General features: G+C 35.6%; 1 protein-coding gene across 7 annotated transcripts in view; it reads left to right on the top strand.

The window, feature by feature from the left end:
- Positions 1-24,414, top strand: part of LOC126817146 (dystrophin) — a 293,105-nt gene that overhangs the window by 248,806 nt on the left and 19,885 nt on the right. For 5 of the 7 annotated variants that reach the window (XR_007678819.2, XM_050543983.2, XM_050543981.2 and 2 more), the window contains one exon: positions 3,984-4,176. Coding sequence is in view for 5 of the 7 variants with exons in the window: in XM_050543983.2 (XP_050399940.2) it covers positions 3,984-4,176 (193 nt within the window). In the remaining 2 variants the exon portion in view is untranslated. Of the gene's footprint in view, positions 1-3,983; positions 4,177-5,499; positions 5,672-6,616; positions 6,801-24,414 lie in introns of those variants that run through there. The other 2 variants (XR_008787851.1, XM_056100370.1) reach the window with 2 other exon arrangements.

Here is a 24,414-nt window from a genome sequence, read left to right as displayed (position 1 = left end):
ATATAGAATTAGTTAATAAGCTTTAGGCTGTAAATAAAATTAAAAGCGTTGACACTTGATTGGCACTGATCTGACTGCATTGTTAAATGTATAAATCTTTATTTCGAGCTTTCTACTAATAAGCCTATTGGCACCTCAAAGATTATAATAATACAGTCAAGACTATTCTTGCTTAGGGCAATCACCTTTAAGGGGTTTAAATCAAAATATTAAAATCTAAATCAATGAATAGTATAAAGTCAGCCATATTGATGAATATAGAAGTAAGAATTAAATTATGCATTATTTAAAAAAGAAATTTATATCACTATTCGGTGATATAAACTCAAGGCATATTTAATATATTTAATTTAGTTAGTGATGTATTTTTAGTGTTTAAATTATTGACATATTTCATTATTAAGTATGCATGCCTTACTATTATGTTATTTTATATTACTCAACTGTGATATATATGTATATTAATTTTGATGTATATATTTTCAGGGTTTTTAATAAAGGTTTAAAAACTAAACGCCTTAGTTTTATTGAGAATTTACACCCCCCAGTTACAATATTGCTATCAATCTGTTGGGTTGATAATTATTCAACAAATATGGATAATTTGGAAGATGGTTTTATACCATCTAACGATTGATTATGATACTCTCGATCTTAATAATTTTGATTTTGATGGCGACCTTAACCATCAGTTGTCCAATGGAAACATAGCTGTCGTCAGCAAGGTTTCTATAGGTTTCCCCGGAAGTAGTATTGCCCAAAAGAATGTAAACAAACTCTGGCGAATACCAGGAAACGCAAGGAAGGTACTATTACATTTATTAAAACGTCCAAAAGTTGCAAACTTGAGGGTGATTTAATTACAATGATTGATCCAACTGCTGTCGAGTCGTGTGAGAGGATCGCACCCAGAATAACAATTAAAAAAGCTGCAAATACTGTCAAAGCTGCCCAGTGAAATACTAACCTAACTAAGTCTAAGCAATCTGACAGTAGTAGTTGTTATAATAATGTCTTGGGCTCTGCTTTTAAGATAAATAATCTTTGGCCTGCCCAAAGTGTTACTCTCACAAGCAATACAAACCAGCATAATGATATACCGGTACCTATTACTAATAATAGTTTTGGTTATAATTATAATGCACTTAATAATAATAATAAAAATGTTATTGACAGGACTGAATTTGATCAAATAAAAGAAATTGTTTCAATGGCATTTAGTAATTGAACTAGACTAAACAGATCACAATTCTATGGAATACAATTACTGCTTATTACTGAGCGACGTTTCGAGTAGGCTTCTCTAGTCATTATCAAGCAATGATAAAATATGAAAATAGAACAAGACAATATATACATGTACACTACAATACTGGGTTAATGCTGAACAATCAGAAATACCTTTTAATTATATGTACCCATAGAAGACCTAACTTAGTTAGGGATTATAAAAGTTTAATGCTAGTAACAACATTCAATAGGCATGTTAGACCACTTTAGCTGGAATTAACACAAATTAATTAATGGATAACTTGTTGTGGAGTATATACAATGATTTGATCAGGTTTTAATAATCACAAACCCTGAAAGAAAATGAATTGATTATGATACCAGCAACCACTTTACCTGAAATTAGGCAATAGAGACTTCAATCTGATTGGTCGAGACTTTGGAACACAAATTGGTGTAGGTGTCTATTACGTGATAAGCAATTTGGAACACGATAACTTTGGTTCTGATTGGGTGAGAGCGAGTATAGATTGAGTATAGATTCATGTGTCATGTATTTTATTTTTTGATTCGGCGGGGAAATCACTTGTATTTACTAACAAATTTTAGATCTATTTAGCCATGAAGACTATGCTGTTTATTACAATTTGAACTTTTAATACATTAAATTTGATATTTAATTTAATTAAGATTGAACTTTCAATACATTAGATTTAATATTCAATTTAATTAAGATTATTTACATATGACAGTGGGGATCATGTGGCTTAGTGGGTAAGAGCTGGCTCTCTAGCCTGGAGGTCGGGTGTTCGATCCCTGCATTGGCCAAGAAAGTTCATCAGATTTTCCGGCGTGGTTTCCCCTTGTCAGTGATGCAGGACAGAGGGCCTGACAAGGACAGCTGTCTTGTCATTCGGATGGGACGAAAAACTGAGGTCCCGTGTACATATTGGCGTGCACGTAAAAGATCCCTTGGCAGTTAGAATTCGATATAAGAGTAGGCCGTAGCGCAGCTGCCCGGGCAAACTTCTTTTTCTTATTCAAGCGTATGCATTCTTGAAAATGAATGTTACAATTCAAGAATATTAATTGTCCCCCTCCTTTCGAAGAAAGCAGGGGACTATTAAAATGGGTTCGTCTGTCTGTCCGTCACACTTTTTGGGACACAATAACTCTCCTTCTAATTGAGCTAGAATGTTCAAACTTGGTGTAGGTGTTTATTAAGTCAGTGCCTTGATGGAGTTCGAAGATGAGCATTTTTTGATTAGGGTAAGCAGAGATAAGCAATTTGATTGGTTGATGCTTTGGGACACGATAACTTTAGTTCTAATTAAATGAGAGTGATGAAACTTGGTGTATAGTTTCATTACATCAATACCTTGACTAAGTTCAATAAAGAGTATTTTCTTCCCAGGGTAAGCAGAGCGATAAGCAATTTGATTGGTCGTGACTTTGGAACACAATATAACTCTTTCTAACTGAGGTAGAATGTTCAAACTTGGTGTAGGCATTCATTAGGTGAACGCCTTGATGGAGTTCGATGATAAACATTGTCTGCTTACTGTAAGCAGAGCTAAGCAATCTGATTGGTTGATGCTTTGGTTATAATTAAGCGAGAGGGATGAAACTTTGAGTATAGATTCATTACATCATTACCTTGACTAAGTTCGATGGTGTGAATTTTCTGCTTAGGCTAAGGAACGATAAGCAATTTGATTGGTCAAGACTTTTGAACGTAACAACCCTGCTTTTAATTGAGGTAGAATGTTTACAGTTTATGTAGATGTTCATTAGGTGAATTTCTTGACTGACTTAGTCAATGATTAACATTGTGAGCTAAAGCTAAGCTGACCTAAGCAATTTCATTGGTTGATGCTTTGGGACAAGATAACTTTGATTCTATCTGATCGAGAGTGATGAAACTTAGTGTATAATTGATAATTCAGTTTGATTGCTTGATACTTTTGAAAAAAATAAATGTGCGATTAATTAGTATGTGTCATCTATTTATTTTGGGATTTCGGCGGGGGACTTCAGCCTCACTGTTGGCTTGTTAAAATTTATTTCAATCACAAAATCAATGATTCCTTTGAAAAATCAAAGTATCGATAAAAACTATTCGTCGAGAAAAATAGAAATTGAACAAAAGCAGGGATAATTCTAAAAGTACCGGTCGGTGTGAAAATTGGGTGAGAAGTCACATGATGTAAACAAAGCTACATGACCATGTGGAATGAACACTGAGGAGTTTATAACAGTATTTATTCATCCTTAAACAAAGATTCACAATGCGATAATCTTTATGAACTGCTGGGTTGACATAGCTGCTGTGGCCATGATTCATTCTAAATTAACTTTGAATTTACTTATTTTATATGATAACTTGAGAATCCATAATGATGAGTCTATGGAGTTGCCATAAACGGTAATATATTGAATAATTTGAAATTGATGTAATGTGTTTATGAAATAGACTGGTTTGAAGTACGTACCACTTTTATATGGTCATTTTACAAATGTTATTTACAACCACTCAGACACTGGATAATAATTTTTAGAGATATAATTTAATAATACCACTTGACAAAGTGACAAAATACAAGAACTTTTTTCTATATCAGTGTTTTGGGAAGGATTGTCTGAGAATCTGAATACCACTGGTAGTTTTTTTTTGTATGGCCTTGTACGTAAATGACATTGTATGAGAAGCTAGAAAGTAGATATATAATGTAATATGCTATTATTTATTTAAGGAAACTATATATACAACTAGCTGAGTTAAAAGTTGAAGACCAGCAAAAACAATCATCTGATACAGAGAGTATTATATCTGTAGATTTAACTTTACAACATGAAAATAATCTCATGAAAGCTAAGAAAGAAGTTGCAGACGACCATAATACACGATTACGTCATCAATTAGACAGAGTTCAAAAAGTTCTGAAGGTAAATTTACATGATACTGTTTCTATTATTAAGTACCAGTACATTATAACCGTCTAGAAACCCAGAAGAGAAACTTGTGGAAAAGACAAAAACACTCACTGAGAAGTAGTAATAGGGTTATTTGTACATTTAGGGTATAGATATCTACCGATTTTGGTAAATTTGTATGAATATCGGTAAAATTCTAATTATCAAAACAAATCTAATACGAAGAGGCTAAAATCTGTAGATACGGTGTGTTAATTAACAGGGGTGAGAAATTGACTGAAAGGTGAATTCATTATCGCTAGGGGTGAAAATCTCTGCGACGGTGTAATTTTCTGTTCTGGGTAGTTGGTGTGTTAATTAACGAACAGGTTAAAAACGACTGACAGGGTGTGTATTCTTTGTTTGGTGAGTTTTCTCGATAGCGTGTTATAACTGCACCAAAAGTGTCTTATCAAGGACTAGCAGGCTTAATCTGATGCGTAGATGTCAAATCTAAATTTACCATGTGATTTCTTATTCGACCGTGTGTTTTACGCAGATCGGTCTTTGTTAAGGGTACGTCTTTATACATGGATTTATATGTGCTGTAGTTACATATGTGCCTTCTTTAATCTTGCATATTTCATTTATTAATGAATACTACATGTTTTATACTGCGTACCATTGTCTGGCTGCAGTTATTTATATTTCTTGTCTTTTTGTGGGTTTCATTTGTTAACATTATCGTGGTACCACACTGAACTATAACTATAAATGCATGTCTTAAAATCAATCGCACGCAATATCGTTATTTACCGATATCCCACCAAACCTCCATTTGATTATCCGATATATCAGATGCTCTAATCTCTTTTGAAAGCACAATTATAAACAAAAAATCTCACAATTAATGATAACCTGTAAGTTTCGTCGCCGTTATATTTTATAAATGTATTTCTTACCTGGGCGGTAAATAGGGCTATTCAAGAAAACAAAATTATATCACTATATAACAATAGATAAATCACATACCAAATAACACTAATCATGTCTAATAATACAGACTTGCGTCTGCTTCCAACACATGGAGCTGATCGTCAAACATCTTCTGGTATTCTCTGATTCCATCACACTTTGTGTAATAATCTTGTCTTTGCATGCACAATACTGACCTATGGAAATATGGATTTTATAAGAACAGCTAAATTGAAACACATAACTTAATATTCCCATTGTTTACGATTGCATGAAATAGCTAATAAACCACGGGTACAGTGGATTCAGTCTCATCCTTATTATATAATTTATACTATCCGGAGAGCACGCTTTTCACACAAAATTTCTCTTTGATCTCAGACTGAAAGGCAACACTGTTCTCAAACAGAAAGGTGATACTGTTAGATAGTGCTCTAAATGGATTAGCTGAAATAGTTGGATGGAGTGTGACTATTTTTACCTGTTACAGTTTTATTCCAGGATGACATACTGTGGTCTATTCAGTGTTGGTCTTATTGCAATGAAATAAATGTATGTTTCACTTTTTTATCATCTCATTTAAATAAAGCTTGATATTTTATTAACATGCATACAATTTATTTTGTTTCTCATAGGAAATTTCGGTTGGTATCTCAAATGAAAAAAACAGCCCAAGCCATTATATATTCTTCAAAAAAGTAGGGGATATTGAAATGCAAATACCTATGCAGGTTGTGATATGATAAATAGTCATGGACACTTGACATGCTTTGAAAGTATGTTCACAGATGAAGAACTTATCGCCCCAACAGAACCACTGAGCTGCACATGCGACATGCAATAGCACCATACGCGTGGGAGGGGTTCATTGTCAAATTTGACACTTCAAGGAAGGGTTGATGAAAACTGACGCGTGCTGGTTTATCTATCCATGTTTGCTTTCCTATCGGTTCTTGCATAAGATTTACTGTTTAGCGTATCTTTGCTTTAGTGTGTTACGTTTAATTTGATCGGGAGACATGTTCGTGGCACTGCAAGAAGAGTGGGTCAGATTGCCCCAAATTGCAATTGGACGGTTGATTAGGAGCATACCACGACGAATTGCTGAATGTCTGAGGATTGGTGGAGCAATTACTCATTATTAAGAAAAAAATCAAAAACGTCCATTTTACTTTTGACGGTGTATCTCTTTGCGAGTGAAATATGAACTGTTTATGTTCATGTGTAGGATGTGTAGGCAATTGGCCTGTTATTAACATACACTGGTTACCTCTAATAAAAACAGCAGTGCATTTCCGCAGTTTTGTATTGTTTCTGAATATCCCCTATGTCCAAACAAATGTTCAAACAAACAAGTAAAATAGACAAGACAAAAATACAAGCAATACCATTATTTATTATTACGTTATTGATATGCATATGCCTTCATAATTAAATGTTTTAATTAAATTGTAACATATAAATTATTTGCTTTATTTATTTTTTCTTTAATTGGCAGTTGGTATGGGCTGAAGGCTTGAAGCATTCGCTTCAATACGTATTAACTCTGCTCCAATAATGAAATTTTGTGGAATATTAGGGTGATTCAAAAGAAACATAGTCAACAAGTGGAATTTAAGAGTGAGCTTGAAAAACGTGATGGCTGAAATGAAATGGAGAGATGCAAGGCTTTTCCCTGTGCTACTATGCCGATATTATCATGTCGTACTGAAGTCATAGGACAAAGTTATTTTTCTGCAGTATATTTCAAAGCAAAAAAAATGTTGTATTGGAAATATGTGAAAATTTGATGCCTTTGGTTGTTCTTCTTGAATTTGTTAAATTATTAAACGTATTTGCAAGTCACATATTACCACACAAACTGCCATCAGCTAGAGCAGGAAGTACGCTTTGCTGAACACCAACTTGGAACACCGTTGACCTAGATGTTATATAACCACTGCTAATTGCCAGACTTTATTAGGGGTAATAAAATTGATCATCACCACAGCTCAACAATTTTTATACGGCCACATGGAAATGTGGACTTATATTGCGGTCGCCCCTGCTCGTCCACAATTTCTTGTGAACGCTCTAACTCCAAACATTATTATCCGATTGTTTTAAAATTGATAAATGTGGTTTAAATTAGTGAAACGAAGAAGCCTATTGAATTTCAGCAATTTCCGTTTATTACGTCGAGTTATGGCCCTTGTTTCACTTTATTGAACCTTGTGAACGCCAAAAGTTAACATCCGATCTTTGTGAAATTTATATGCAATATTTAAATTAGGGAAACGAGGAAGCCTATTGAATTTCAGCAATTTCTGTTCATTACTTCTAGAGTTATGGCCCTTGTTTCACTTTTTTTAACCTTGTGAACGCTCTAACCCCAAAAGTTATCATCCTATCTTTCTGAAATTTATATGCATTATTTAAATTAGTGAAACGAAGAAGCTTATTGAACTTCAGAAATTTCTGTTTATTACGTCTAGAGTTATGGCCCTTGTTACACTTTGTTTAACCTTGTGAACGCTCTAACCCCAAAAGTTATCATCCTATCTTTTTGAAATTTATATGCATTATTTAAATTAGTGAAACGAAGAAGCTTATTGAATTTCAGAAATTTCTGTTTATTACGTCTAGAGTTATGGCCCTTGTTTCACTAAATTAAACTTTGTGAATGCTCTAACATCAAAAGTTATCTGTCGATCTGTATGAAATTTACATGCGTCATTTAAATTAGTAAAGAGAAGAATCCTATTGAATTTTAGCAATTTCCGTTTAATACTTCTAGAGTTATTGCCCTTGTTTCACTTTGTTCAAAATTGTTAACCCCTTAACTGTGTAATTAATTTGACATTAACTACCCCCTATTGCGTAATTAATTTGACGAAAAACCTCATTTTTGGGCCTATTTTTTCCTGAATACAAATTTGAGTGGTCTTAAACCATAATAAAACTAACAGTGAATAGAGTTGTCTCCCTTCAATTAGATTTCCTCGACCAGGCGTAATATAACGTCTTCGGCATGGTAAGATTGTGTTCGAAGAATAGGTTGGGGAAAATACCTCCAGGGCATTATATTACGTCCTACTCACGGTGAGTGGCAGTTGTCCAGGACGTTATATAACGTCCTACGCAGTTAAGGGGTTAATGCTCGATTAATGAAAGTTATCATCCGATATGTATGAAATTTATATGCATCATTTAAATTTGTGAAACGAAAAAGCCTCTCAAATTTCAACAATTTCTGTAGATTACTTCCAGAGTTCAGACCCTTGTTTCAATTTGTAGAACCTTGTGAACCCTCAAACGGCAAAAATTATAATCTGATCTGTATGGAACTGTCTTGTAAAGGCCCCCAATTACCTACAAAGGAATAAATATGCGACAACCCTTGTCGACTGCTCGGACGATTTAGCCGCTGTGGGCATATGTTTCGTTGCCTGGCAACCTATCTTTCTACTATTGTCAGTATCATAAAATGCTGCAGCCAAAATAAACTCATACAGAACCATGGCATTTCTTCATAACACAATCTGTAGTTTTTTGTCTATCACACAACTAGTCACATAACTTGCAAGTTTTTATTCATTCGTCGATGACAGACAAGCGGCACAATTGTCACATGACAATCATAATTGAAATTGCTTTAAAATAAAATTCCGTTTAATAAAAACGAAAATGTTTTTAAAATTGAGCCTTTGTCAGAATGTGTATATATACTCTTAAAAAAAAAGTAGGGGTTATTCACAAACAATACAAAACTGCGGAAATGCACTGCTGTTTTTATTACTATTAGAGGTAACCAGTGTATGTTAATAACAGGCCAATTGCCTACACATGAACATAAACAGTTCATATGGGCGGCTTATCTGACGGCCCCATTTCACTCGCAAAGAGATACACCGTCAAAAGTGAAAATGGACTTTTTTGATTTTTGTCAATTGCTCCACCAATCCTCAGACATTCAGCAATTCGTTGTGTCATGCTCCTAATCAACGTCCAATCACAATTTGGGGCAATCTGACCCACTCCTCTTGCAGTGCCACGGCCAATTCTTGCAGTGTTGTCGGTTGGCGTCGACGAACACGTCTCCCGATCAAATTAAATGTAACACACTAAAGCAAAGATACACTAAACAGTAAATCTAATGCAAGAACCGATAGGAATGCTAACATGGAAAGATAAACCAGCACACGGCAGTTTTCATCAACCCTTCCTTGAAGTGTCAAATTTGACAATGAACCCCTCCCACGTGTATGGCGCTATTGCGTGTCGCATGTGCAGCTCATTGGTAATGTTGGGGCGATAAGTTCTTCATCTGTGAACATACTCTCAAAGCATGTCAAGTGTCCATGACCAGTGGCGGATTAAGCTCCACCAAGGCCTGAGGCGATAGTTGCTGGAGGGCCTATTTAGTTCTTAAATAGGGCCTATTTAAAATGGCATGGGCTTAATTAATTTCGGGCCAGGGCCTATGTTGATTCCCGTTGGGCCTAAACCCCACCCCCCTAACATTCATTGTCTATGCGTTTTTAATCGTATCAGACAAGTCTATACCTGCATAGGTATTTGCATTTCATTATCCCTTACTTTTTTTGAAGAGTATATATGATAAAAACAATCATAAATGCTATTTAAAACTGGTTTATTGACTTAATTCTAACCGATATGTCACGTGTCATTGGAATTCGACATTGGAGATTATATCGGGAAACGGGGGGGGGGTTTGGATGGCTGAATGGTTAGCACGTGCGCACTGTATCATTAGGCCTGCCATTGAGTCAACTGGCATGGTTTTTTCGAATCCCCAGTTGTACATGACAAGGAGTAGGGTCGCCTGTCCAACTTCGTGGGTTTTCTCCGGGTCCTCCGGTTTCCTCCCACTGCTAAAGACCCCTATGCGCAAGAGAATTATTGAAATAAAATTAAACCATATGTTAATCCCGAAATGACCTGGAATTCATACGGAGCATGGAAGATGCTCTATTGGCAAACCATACTGAGATCGTCTTCTTTCACCACGTGTGCTATTTTTACAAAAGCAGCTTGTTTTATCCAAATTACCGTTAAATGTGCTAATTAGGCTACTCAGATTATGAAACATATGGCCGGTTCTCGCTATGGTGTGACTGTTGTTGTAGCCGACAAGCAAGTTGATTGACTTCTTTATTAACAAGTAATAATTAACCCGATGTAATTTAGCTGAAAGTAGATTGATTTATGATACCACAGTGGCCAGTTCATTGTTTTACCAATCGGCTAGATTAAACATCAATCGGCTAAAACCGACAAAAAACAGTTGATTAAGAACACTGGTTGAGAACATTGTTTCAGTTTGTAGAACCTTGTGAACCCTCAAACGACAAAAATTATAATCTGATCTGTACGGAACTGTCTGGGAAAGGCCCCAATTACCTACAAAGGAATAAATATGCGACAACCTTTGTCGATTTAGCTGCTGTGGGCGTATGTTTCGTTGCCTGGCAACCTATCTCTTAGTGAATGTGTATAATGAACCTGGGGCATGTTTTTTCTCGATTTGTAAGACGAACAAACGCCACAGCTAGAGATATTTTAATTTCATCAAAGGTGTATTAGAAATTGTTGTTGTTCTGAAATAGTTTTCTTTATCAATTTATTAATCAAATTCTGGACATAATGTGTTTTATGCACGGTTCTAAAAGTTGAAGACTTTTATGACGTGGGACTCAATTTAGCATAATATATGACTGGAAATATTGCAAATGAAGCTATTTAAGTTTAAAACTATGACCTTAAAATACATGTATAGTGAAAATGTTGAAATTGATCACTACAGCAATAAATTGTTGTTGCAGAAATCTGTCCCTATAAAGACAGTAGTCTAATTCTTTAACACAATTTTACATGTCAGATGTTCATATACGGTATTAACAGACCTTTAACAAATAAATCATGCTTTAACATGTGTCCATGATTAAAGATCTGTTTTTCGTCAAATTTTCAGATTTCGAAATGTTTACAATTAAACAGAATTAACAATAAAAAGAAAATCACAAATTACTACGCATATTATGAAAATCTTTTCAAATAAAGCGACCGAAATAACAAAAGAAATTTTAAAGTCATTTTAGACTGGAAACTTAACAGATTTCTAAAGGTGATTGCATGCTTTTATAAATAGAACAAGTGAAAGGTCTGTATTTTGCATGCAAAGAAAACTTTGTGACAATGGGCAATATCACCACGGGTGGACGCGGGCGCATGTCCCTGTTTGCATTAGTGTTATTTGATATGTGAATTATCATTTGTTATATATGAGGAAATTACTTTTTTCTTGGATAGTCCTATTTACAACCAATGCCCACGTGTAGTAAATATAGACATGACGAAACAAATAGGTTTTCATTAATTGCGCGATTTGATATTTATAAACTTGCTTTCGAAACAGATTCGTTAGTCTGATATCAATGGAGGTTGGTCCAGGTATTGGTAAATAACGTGCATTTCAGTTCAGTGGTACGCACGATAATATGTAAACAAATTAAACCCACACAATAGACAAATATATAAACTAGAACTGCAATGCAGTAATGACGGGTTTCACCGGTGCAACGTTACCCTAAACATGTCACTTCCGGTACCAATGAAACCATTAAACAGGTTTCCACATAAGCATTGCATACATCAAATAAAATGGACGCCGAATCAACCAAATCCAGTAATTTCAATTCATTTTATACATTTGTTACATGTAAGTGTACAGTACTTCCGGTGATAATGAAAATGTTCAATTAGTTTTATGAAATCAGAAATGGCATAGGGCATCACATGGTGAAAATTTTATGTAAATCGAATAATAATTGCCACTTTTATAGACCAAAAACCTTGAAAAGTGACTTGTAGAAAATTGTCTATTTCTCTGCAACCGTACAAGTTAGAAACCATTTTCTGGTATCTGTATGATCGTATGGGTTCAATCTATTTGCTGATTGGAATCAAATATCATAATTTTAAAAACATTACAAATCAGACTCATTTGAATAAAATATCTGTTTTGAAGGCTAAAAATACAGTTTTTGCCAAAATGACGTTACTTTCAGTGATAATGAAAATCTTAAATTAGTTGTTGAAATCGTAAATGGCATTAGGTATCACACAGTGAAAATTTCATGAAAATCGAATAATAATTGACTTTTTTATGGACAAAAAACCTTGAAAAGTGACCTGTTGAAAATTGCCTATTTCTCTACAACTGAACAAGGTAGAAACCATTTTGTGATATCTATATGATCGTATGGGTTCATTCTTTTAGTTGAGTAGAATCAAATATTAAAATCTTAAACAAACAACAAATACGACTCATTTGAATAAATTATTTGTTTCAAAGGCTATAAATACAGTTTTTGTCCAAATTTCGTCATTTCCGATGACATTGAAAATGTTAAATTGTGTTGAAATAGTCACAATTGACATTATGCATCAAATAGTTTCACTTTTATGAAAATCCAAAATTAATTGACTCTTTTACAGGCACAATAGCGTAAAGAGTGACTCATGCAAAATTGACCATTTCTCGGCAACTGCGCATATTACAAATTAATTTTCACATACATTCTCTCCGTATAGATTATTGCTACGAGTTTATGAAAGTTACGAAGTAATATTTTAAAATATGAAAACGCTAGATGGGTTGTAAATAGATTAATTTTACACCTTTTTTCACCTTTTAATCGAAATAGCCCGAAAACGGAATCGAAATTAAAAAAACTGGGCACAACATTTTGTGCACCTTTAAAGGACGCGCCCTTTCAGTTATACCAGATTTGAAAAAAATAATATTTGCTTTCGAAAAGTGGTACCTAACTGTCAAAATTGTAGTTTTTGGTAAAATTACGCCACTTCCAGTGCCGACAGATAACTCTATCGGTAACAAAAAAAATGGCGATTGAGACAACGGAGCATATAAACTTTGTTTTATACAAATCGAACTATAAATGATTAATCTAGGACTGAAAAACTGAATTAGCCAATGGCCGCCAAGGAAAATTACTGAGAAAAAAAAATTCACATTTTTACTCAAGTCAGATGACTCGTTAATTATGTGTAAAACACGACTAAAAAATATTCATAAATAAAAAAGTTTTTTTGTAAAAATTTAAATTTTCGAAATTTGGCGCCTAATATCTGCGAAGATTTGTCGAAAATCAAAAGTAGCGTAGCTATGTGCCCTGTTTCCGGCTATGCCAAAATGTATCGAAAGTTAAAATCCAATGATTATTGTTAAAATTCCTGCAATATTTCTAAAAACGATAGCTTCGGTGATTTCGGACATTTCGCATTGTCGCAGAACGTTCAAAATAGCTTTATCCTCTAAGTCACACCCACTTTTCCAGTAAAACCGAAAAAATTGTAATGATCCGACAAGCAGTTGCTGAGATCTAATCAAAAATGAATTGGAATAATAATAATAACTAGACCTGCAAGCAGCACTGAACCGGCTTTCAGGAATCAGACAGGAAGTGTGTCATACAATAGCCCATTTATCGAGCTACCAAACGATACTTTAGATGTTTTGATCCGGTCACACCCGACGGTGAAATCTCGATTGTTCCAAGAGCACCGATTTTTTTACTGTCTTTTTTTTTTAAATATCGAATATTTTTTTGACTACTTCCTGTTTAAGGATCATTATCGGGATATATTTAACAAGTGGTATGGGAACTTAACTTCCTGTACCAGAAGTTTCAGAAAGATCCATTGGACAGTTTTACGTCCCTTATACCACTAGAAGCAGATTTACAGATATAACGATTTTTCGACTTTTTTCAAAGATTGTGGCCCTTTTGGACCATGTATACTATATTGAGGCTTTTAAATTTGGATTCACACCCCAGACCAGCGTTAGGACTCTAAGTAACATAGGTTAAGAAAGGAAATAAGAGAAGTTTTCGAAATAAAAGCGTCTGAATAGGCACAAAAAAGGAAAATAATAGATTTTCAGCGTTCCATTATTTATTGCCTAACTCGCAAATTTTTACCATTTAGATGTCATAAGATCGTCCATTGTTCGTACTATCCAATGACACTTTAGTTGTTTTGATTCGGTGGAATCTGGCGTTGTAATCACTTTTCTCGCAAGAGCATCATTTTTTACTTTTTAAGGGGTTTTTTTTCAAAATATTGGATATTTTTTCGTCTACTTCTGGTTTTTGATTCATTGTCGGGATAGTTTTAACATTCTGTTTGGATAGTTAACTCTCTGTACCAGAAGTTTCAGAAACACCCATTGAGCTGTTTTCAAAACAAAGAATAATAGAAGAGCATTTTCAGTAATTTGAGGATTTTTCAACTTTTTTCCAAGATTGAGGCTCTTTTTGGACAACTTATGTTATTTCAATGCTTTTATTTTTTGACTCACGCCATAGTCCACCCATAGGACTCTGAGTAAAAAAAGTTTAAGAAAAAACGTAGTTGATGTGTTTGAGAAAAAGGCCTCTTAAAATGCTCCAAAACGGAAAATACTAGATTTTCGGCTTACCATAATTTATTTTCTAGCCATCTAAATTGTATCATTCAGATGTCATATGATAGTCCATTAATGGGGCTATCCAGCGACATTTTAGTTCTTTTGGTCCGCTAAGATCTGATGGAGAAATCAAGTTTTTCGCACGAGCGCTAATTTTTTTAAACGTTTTTCTTCATTTTTTGAATACGTCCGGTATGGAGATTATTGTCGGGATAGTTTTAATAACCAATTTGGGCAATTAGATAGCCTCAAGGCTCTGTAATGGTGTATTACATTATCTGATCAGATAAAATGGCCCTGAGAAATCCCATGTTCAAAAGTGCCAAAAATTCAAAATATCGAAAATTAAATTTCAATAATTCAATATATATTATACATCGTTAGAATCGTAATTAGGTCAGCTATCTGAATGTGTAACCTTTTCGTAAAAATCTGATTAAATAATAAAATAATATAGCATTTTCCAAAATTTCACGATTTTTCGACTTTCTTTGATTTTCAGTCCCTTTTTTATCCTATTCCAGACACTTCAAAGACTTATTGGATGTTTTCATGCACAAGACTACCGAAAGGACTCCCGATAGAGAAAGTTAAAAAAAAAATTGTAGGTTAAGTTTTTGAGATAATGGCGTCCAAAAACGCTCCAAATCAGAAAATACTTGATTTTCTGCTTGTCATATTTTGCTGCTTGGTCACAGTATCCGTATAAATTGGGCATCATTCGACAGTCCATTCCTCGGGCCACTCAACGAAAGCTTAATTCGTTTAATCCATTGATACCGGACTGAGAAATCAAGTTTTTCCCCAAAACACCCATTTCTTGCATTTTTTTCGAAATATCTATCATTATTTCGACTACTTCCGGCTTCCGGATCGTTTTTGAAATTGCTTTATGCAGCGGTCTGACTATATAGCTTTATGTTCCAGGACTTTCAGAACTATCAATTTATCCTTTCCCAAAAATATAAGGGTTGGGAAATGGGCAGAAAATTCGAAAAAAATCGAAAAATAAAGGGCGATAACTCGGAATGAAACTTATATTTCTGGTATCGGATGGTCTTCAGGTATCCAAAAATGTAGGTCAAATTTGAAAATTTTGAAAAATAACAAAAATTGTCTCTTAAACAAAATTTTTCATTTTTCGAACGCTAGAAGTCAGCGACTAAGTTTCGAAATTTCGAAATTTTCAACTGCTATCGTCAGAGAAAAGACTCATGGTTTCTGAAAATGTCATTTGTATGAAAATAGGTACAGAATTGACGAAGCTACGGCCGTTTTTTAATTTTTATGCACCGCACGAAATTCGGCCACTTCCGGTCTGCGCAGAAGTTTCAAAATTGTTTTTTCAAGTAGCCACCACATGGTTTCCCAATAGAAAATTTGGTTCCAGATCGATATCTGTTTTCGATCATGGAGAAATAGGCTCCCGCGGAAAAAAATAATAATAACTAGATCTGCATAGCAGATATCAAAGCTTTCATATAAACTTCAAAAGGGGTTATTAGAATCTATGAATCAACAACCACTCTGACGGAAGATATTCTCTGGGCTAAAAAATCTTTTTTCTCTCAGCTACGAGAGATACGTAGAATTAAACCGGCCCAGAGCCGACCGTGTTGATACGAAGCCGCTTATTTGACATTGACACATAACTGAAGGTGAATAGGCCTACCCGTCCAGTTAATACAATGGGCAATCTCACATCGGTCCACTAAAGAGAGGCACATGCTAGTCGCCCCGTACTTCCCCAAGACATTTAGTCCAAACCTTGACTCTCATACATATAAACCATTTGGTACTACATGTACATGTATTTCGTACTTATATCATATTAAACCCCTCGGCCGCCATGTTGAATCACACAGTATTTAACGTTCTATATCCTAACATCTTTATGAAATCAACGACAAATCTAAACTTGGGCACTCCAACCATTTTTATTTTTACATCATTCAGTTTTTTTTAAATAAGTAATTCTATCACAAATTATAGTGAAGACTGGACCACTAAACTAGTTACCCATCAGTTTTTCTTTGTGTTAATGCGTTCTACATTTTCAAAGCAATGATTCTTATAATGTGCGAGCCGCCATGACACCGGCGGATATTATAACTTCGATAGGCGAGAAACTTCAGGTAGCAGTTGGGTTTCATCAAATCATATAATTATGCGGTACGGCTTCACCTTTATTTCAATGGGAATTGGTTTATTATATGTGCAGTGCAGTTTTAGGTCAGTTTATGTGTAAATTAAGGGAGCTATACATAGGCCAGTAACCTTTTTGTAGTCATTTGACTAAAAAAAACTTGCGGAAAGGAACTCCGTAGGACAAGCCACTACTGTGGCAGGAGTAAGGCGGAAGACATCAGTAGTGGAACCATTTCTAAGTTAATCCCGAAGTGCGTTGCTATTGTAAGAATATATAAAATCGGGTTTCCGTTCCGCTTTTTTTTTGCTGTAGTTTGAGTAATGAGTTAGAGCGTATATTTTGTAGTCAAAAAATCATTGCAAATAGAAGACCTCATCCCCACCACCACCAACCTGTAATACACTAGCTAGCTTGTGTATTTCCATATTCCATTTCCGAGAGATAGATAGAGAACACGCGAAATATAAAGTGATTTTTCTTACAATCAGGGACCATAATTCATGAAGTTCCGATTCGATATGCGCAAATATCGAAAGGAACCATATCTTTGGGTTATAAACATGCATGTCAAGTTTCATCAAAATCTTTCACTGTGAAAAACCGGGGCTAAATCATCTGAAATCAAACAAATTTTACAATGTAGGTAGTGAAAACAAAATGTTATGTTAAGCGTTGTTCGAGGGTGGGGTGGGTGCATAAAATTCCAAATGCAAAGGGTTATTTTTCGTGCACGCCAATATGCACACAGGATTTCGATTTTTCGTCCTACCTAAAAAACTGCATGCAAAGTTAGTTGTCGGGCCTTCGGTCAAGAACCACAGACAAAGGGAGAGAACGGGGACCTCTGTTTTGCATACCATCCAAGCGACTAGGCACTAATCCTTGTACCATGGACGAGGGGACGGGCGTTTTTCGTCCCATCGAAACGACTAGACACAGATCCTTGCTAGGCCTTCCATACTTCACCACTGCCAACGGAGAACCACTTTGACCTCGGGTTTTCGTACCATCCAAACGACTAGACACTAATCCTTGCAAGGCCTTCCGTTCTGCAGCAAATGAGCCACGCTGGCCTCGTTTTGTCGTAACATACAAACGACTAGACAATGTTTCATAATTTAGTCATGTTCGCGTGGGTGGGTTGGCAGCAGAATTGATATGTACATGATAGTGACACGAGGAGGGGGGGGGAGCGGGGTGTACACAAATCACACAAATCAGAGCTTTGTAATACACGCATATACTTGATATACTAAATACACAAATGGCTGAATTTCGAGACATTTCTGGCACTCTTTTATCACATAATGAGAACACTGCGTTAATTTCTATATATCAATAAAATATGCCTCAGACCCATTGTTTATTTTTAAATTTGAATTAGACTCGTAACAAAATATATTTTCTGGCAACAAATAGCATATAAATAAAACTAGATTTACTTTCTGATTATTTTTTTTAAATGAAATCATTCCAGGGCTTTTATTGACATTTCAGAAAATGTAGAGTTGGTCCCATGCACTTGAGGCCAAGGTCCTTGAAGTTGTACAGCTGCACCCGGTGACCGATATTTATTTAACGGGGAATAAGTGATAATTCATATTATAACAGTAAATAATTAAAATATCCCATAGGGATTATAATAATATGTATATCATGTAGGTGTGCATGTAGGTTAAAATTGTGACCTCTGTAAATAGGCCCGTTCCTTGCATTTAGTTTTAGAGTTAGGAGTGCTAAAATTGAGAGAGCGAAATGGGGTTGATCGACCACTCGACACAAACTAGGTCATTTCGGGACTAACGTATGGTTCAATTTTATTTCAATAATTCGCTTGCGCGTAGGGGTCTAGCAGTGGGGGGAAACCGGGTGATCCTGAAAAAATACACAGGTTGGACGGGCGACCTACTCCTTGTCACGTACGGAAAGATACCCCAGCAGTCAAAATAGGCGATTTCGGTTTCTAGTGTCGATGCATCGTTACGGTCAGTTTAAAAAATTGTCTTTTAAGGATAATGTGTATAGTACCAATACCTATCACATACGGAAGAGGCGATAAAATCTCTTTGCATTTCCAATTTCAAAATTAATTAAAACCAATATTAAATTCCGAAAATCGTTTTTTTGCTAAAACTCTTTTCTTTTTAATGTGATCAAAATGGGGGTAAAGCACAGAGTCAGGGGTGGTAATGGGCGTATTGTGTCCTAATTTCATGGTTTTCGGACAATCGGTGCCGGTGTCACGGCGAAATTCCACTTTTTTCCCCTCATGGAAGCCGTAAATTGACGCAAGGAGTAGGGTCGCCTGTCCAACCTTGTGGGTTTTCTCCGGGTCCTCCGGTTTCCTCCCACTGCTAAAGACCCCTACGCGCAAGCGAATTATTGAAATAAAATTAAACCATATGTTGGTCCCGAAATGACCTAGTTTGTGTCGAGTGGACGTTAAACCCCATTTCTCTCTCTCTCTCTCTCTCCGTAAATTGACTTGAGGCCAGTGTCCTTTAAGTTGTACAGCGGCACCAGGTGACCGATATTTATTTAACGGGGAATAAGTGATAATTCATATTATAGCAGTAAATAATTAAAATATTTCATAGGGATTATAATAATATATCATGTCTGGGTATTACAGGGTTAAAACCAATATTAAATTCCGAAAATCGTTTTTTTGCTAAAACTCTTTTTTTTTAATGGGATCAAAATGGGGGTAAAGCACAGAGTCCGGGTTGGTAATGGGCGTATTGTGTCCAAATTTCATGGTTTTCGGACAATCGGTGCCGGTGTCACGGCGAAATTCCACTTTTTTCCCCTCATGGAAGCCGTAAATTGACGAAAGGCAGGTGACAAGAACAAACGACTTGAACGAATGCAGGTATCACCTTGAAATTTTCAGGGTGCCTAGGTACCAACGTGAAAAGTTGTTCGCCGGAATTTAGTACTCATGGTACCGTTGGTTCCTGTGTAGCGCATGCGCGAAATCAAAACCAGCTAAACTCGAAAACAACCTTGTCGGCACGGAAAACATCATAGGAGAAATTCGAATTTTTGAAATATTCAAATACCAAACATTCGACCATGATCCAGGCTATCCTCAAATGTATTAATTTCGGTAATAGGAGACAGATTCTCTAAGCCACGACCAATTGTGTATGTTTTCAAGCCCATAAATGTGGATTTTTCACTAATTTTCATTTTCATTTCAAAATGGCGTCCATCAGTTGACCTAAATCAAAATTCTAAACCGATAGATTTTTAGGCTTTCCTTCAAGCATTCAGAAAATGTAACTCTTATGTCTTTAAGTAAAATATCAAAAAAGCCTTATGTAATTTTCACATTTCAAGATGGTGGCACTTCCGGTTTGCTCGACAAACTCCATATTTTGTGTACTCATCAGTACTGTCGTAGCTAGTAAAGAAAAAAAAATCAAGGCAATCTGACCTATATTTCGTCGATTTTTTTGAAAACTTTGATCCTTAATTTCATCAAGGGGAGATAATTTAGAAAATTTCCAAGGACATCATTGAAGTCGCATTGGCAAGGTCTACTAACATTCTAAATTTCACGAAAATCGCACAACTATTAAAGAAGTTGTCAAATTGGTAATAACTTCCGGTTCGAAATGACAGCGACGAATTTTCGAAATGCCAAAATCCGAAATTGCAGATTTGAAGTAAATGTTTCAAGATACTCAAAGAAAAAAGAATTAGTAAAATAGGTCAAATAGTCACAGAGTTACAGCACTGTAGGTCAAATGCATTCCTTCGTAAAATTCGGTGATTTCGGATTCGTAAAACGTTTTGAAAATATATTCAATCAACAGCCACCACCCATTTTTGGGGGGATAGGTCAAAGTTTCAGATTGATCCTATGGTTAGATTCTGAGAAATCCGATTTGTAGAAATGACACACAAAAAAAAAAAAAAAATAATAGGAACAAGTGGTATCAGATGCCTCAGAGAGAATATTCAAATGCTCCTTGTGATACGTCTGTAACACAATTATAACCTAATGTATTACACGGGAGTGGAGTGGGTGGGTCGGGGGGCTTTTCGATTGGCAGGGGACTATTAAAATGGGTAAGCAGAGATAAGCAATTTGATGAAACTTTGTGTATAGTTTCATTACATTAGTACCTTGACCATATTACCTTGACCAAGTTCGACAATGAGCATTCTCTTAGTCAGGATAAGCAAAGCAACTTGATTGGCCGGGACTTTGAATTGGTTGATGCTTTGGGGTATGATAACTTTGGTTATAATGAAGTACTGGAACATAACAACCCAGCTTTTAATTGAGCTAGAATGTTTAAACTTGGTGTAGATGTTCATCAGGTCTTGACTGAACATTTTGAGCTACAGCTTGGCAATTTCATTGGTCGATGCTTTGGGACAAGATAACCTTGATTTCTATCTGACAGAGAGTGATGAAATTTACAGTATAGTTTGATTGCTCGATACTTTTGAAAAAAATATGAAAGTGCGATTAATTAATGTGTCATCTTTTACTTTGGGGTTTTGGCGGGAGACATCAGCCATACTGTTTGCTTGTTTAATATCCCCTATACAATATACGCTCGACCTCATTACCCGAACTGGGGTAGAAAAGTTGGATCTTTGACAATGAGGCAATGAACTTGTACATTCTTTTGCAGCTGCACAAGAGGGAACATCAACGCCGGATTAACCATGGTGGTGGGGAGGGGGGCTGATACCGACCGTGAAGCCCCGCAAGGGGGTCTGGTCAGGGGGTTCTCCCGCTAAGAAATTTTAATTGGAGGCCGAAAACGTGATTTCATGGCATTTCAGGCACTTGTGTCGGAGCCATTTAGAAATACCTCCCCCAGAAAAATAAAATTCTGCCACAAAATTAGCCACAATCCATGCGGGTGCTGTGAAATTTCTAGAGGAGGGAGCTGGAACCCATGAGCCCGTTAAATTCGCCACTGTAAATGAGCAGAGCTACATCAAACCTAATTTTGAGTCCCTCAGTGATAAATAACTTGATTCAAAATCGTATTATAGCCCCAACGACGATTTGATGAATGGAGACCGTAACGTTACGACAAAGTCTAACACTGTAAGTACCAAATAGTCATACGAGATATGTGCATCTCATCAAATTCAGCTTATACCATACCCACAATAATGTTACGGAGTCAGTGAGTTCAAGTTAGACAATACGCTGACCTTCCACTGACCATGCTTATAATATAATATCTGTCAATGACAGCTGATTCATTGTTTAGTTTTTTATATGATATATTTAATATCAATAATATATGTATATGCATGCTTTATTTTACTTTACACGACCTCTAAAAATGCCCCAAATCGTAAAAATACGACTCTTTGGATTTCGATCTCCTTTTTTCGGTACCCCGGACATTTTCAAAAAATGATACAATGATTTCACACAACAGGCCAGCTATTAGCCTCTCGATTGACAAGAGTTTCATCGCCCTCCATTCATTATAACCAATGTCATCGTGCCCTAAAGAATCAACAAATCAGCTTGCTTATCTCTGCTTACCCTAGGCAAAAAATGCTCATCTTTGAACTCAATCATGACATTGACCTAGTGAACGCCTACACCAAGTTTGCACATTCTAGCTTAATTAGAAGGAGAGTTCTTGTGTTCCAAAGTCCCGGCCCTTCAAATTGCTTCTATTTTTCATTTTCAATTCAAAATGGTGACCATCACGTGACCGAAATCAAAATTCTGATCCGATAGATTTTTAGGCATTCCTTCCAGGATTCCGAAAATATGACGCCCGAGTCTGTAAGTAAAATAGCAAAAAAGCCTTTTTGATTTTTCACGTTTAAAGATGGTGGCACTTCCGGTTCGATCGACAAACTCCATATTTTGTGTACGAATCAGTAATTACTTGTCTAGTATCAAATTTTTTTTTTAGGTCATTCTGACCTATATTTCGACGATTTTTTTGAAAACTTTGATCCTTAATTTCACCAAGGGGAGATAATTTAGAAAATTTCCATGGACATCATTGAAGTCGCATTTGCAAGATCTACTAATATTCTAAATTTCACGAAAATCGCACAACTATTAAAGAAGTTGTCAAATTGGTAATAACTTCCGGTTCGAAATGACAGCGACGAATTTTCGAAATGCCAAAATCCGAAATTGCAGATTTGAAGTAAATGTTTCAAGATACTCAAAGAAAAAAGAATTAGTAAAATAGGTCAAATAGTCACAAAGTTACAGCATTGTAGGTCAAATGCATTCCTTCGTAAAATTCGGTGATTTCGGATTCGTAAAACGTTTTGAAAATATATTTAATCAACAGCCACCACCCATTTTTGGGGGGATAGGTAAAAGTTTCAGAACGATCCTATGGTTAGATTCTGAGAAATCCGATTTGTGGACAAAACACAAAAAAAAAATAACAATAACTAGATCTGCATAGCAGATATGAAAGCTTTCATATTAACTACAAAGTGGGTTATTAGAATCTATTGAAACAATAAGTATAAATGTCATCAGGTATTTGAAAAATTACATTTACCTTATGAACAAAATGGGAAAAATACAAAACAAAAATTGTCGACTTGTGGCTACCATCCAAGGCATATTAAGAAAACCGTATATTATATTTATAGAGTACGCAGGACAGGAATTAGTTGTGCTTCAATGTAAACCGGCCCGTTTCTTGCCTTTAGTTTTAGAGTTAGGTGTGATTTTCAAAAGATTCAATCGGAAATCGCTGAAAATCAATTGGCTTCTTCATCTCATGACCTTAAACACTGTATAAATTTAAGGTCAATCGGATATTGAATTTAGCTTCTAGAGCGTCCACAAGATTTTTTAAAGTGATCAAGGGCAATAACTCTCACGGTAATTATCGGAAATGGCAGTAAATATCAGATATCGCTGAAAATCAATACTGTAGGCATCTTCGTGTCATGACCATAAATTTAGAGTCAATCGGATATTAACTTTGGCCTCTAGAGCGTCCACAAGATATTTTGAAGTGATCAGGGGCCACAACACTGGCAGTAAATATCAGATATCGCTGAAAATCAATCGCCTACTTCGTCTCATGACCTTAACCACTGTGTATAAATTTAAAGTCAATCGGACATTAACTTTGGCCTCTAGAGCATCCACAAGAATTTTTTTAAGTGATGAAGGGCCATAACTCTGACAGTAATTATCGGAAATCGCTGAAATTCAATTTCAATGTGGGCGTATAAAAATTAACCGATGGCATATAATATTTAATGTATGATAAAGACAAAATAGTCGATTTCGGTTTTTGGTGTTGCGCTCATTTTAAAAAAAAATGTCTTTTACGGATAATGTGTATAGTACTAATAGCAATCACATACGGAAGAGGCGATAAGATCCCTTTGCATTTGGAATTTCAAAATTAATTAAAACCAAATTTAAATTCCGAAAATCGGTTGTTTATTTTTTGCTGAAACTCCTTTTTTTAATCTGATCAAAATGGGAGTAAGTCACAGAGTGGTAATTGGCATATTGTGTCCAAATTTCATGGTTTTGGGACAATCGGTGCCGGTTTCGTGGCGAAATTCCACTTTTTTCGCCCTTACAGAAGCCGCAAATGGCGGAAAAAAACGAACGGCAGGAACCGTGTCAAGAACAAACGATCTGAACGAATGCAGGTATCGC

The sequence above is a fragment of the Patella vulgata genome, chromosome 4 (genome assembly GCF_932274485.2).
Source record: "Patella vulgata chromosome 4, xgPatVulg1.2, whole genome shotgun sequence".
Classification (NCBI taxonomy): Eukaryota; Metazoa; Mollusca; class Gastropoda; family Patellidae; genus Patella; species Patella vulgata.
Note: the sequence above shows the minus strand (reverse complement) of the source record. Positions and strands in the feature narration are given on the sequence as shown.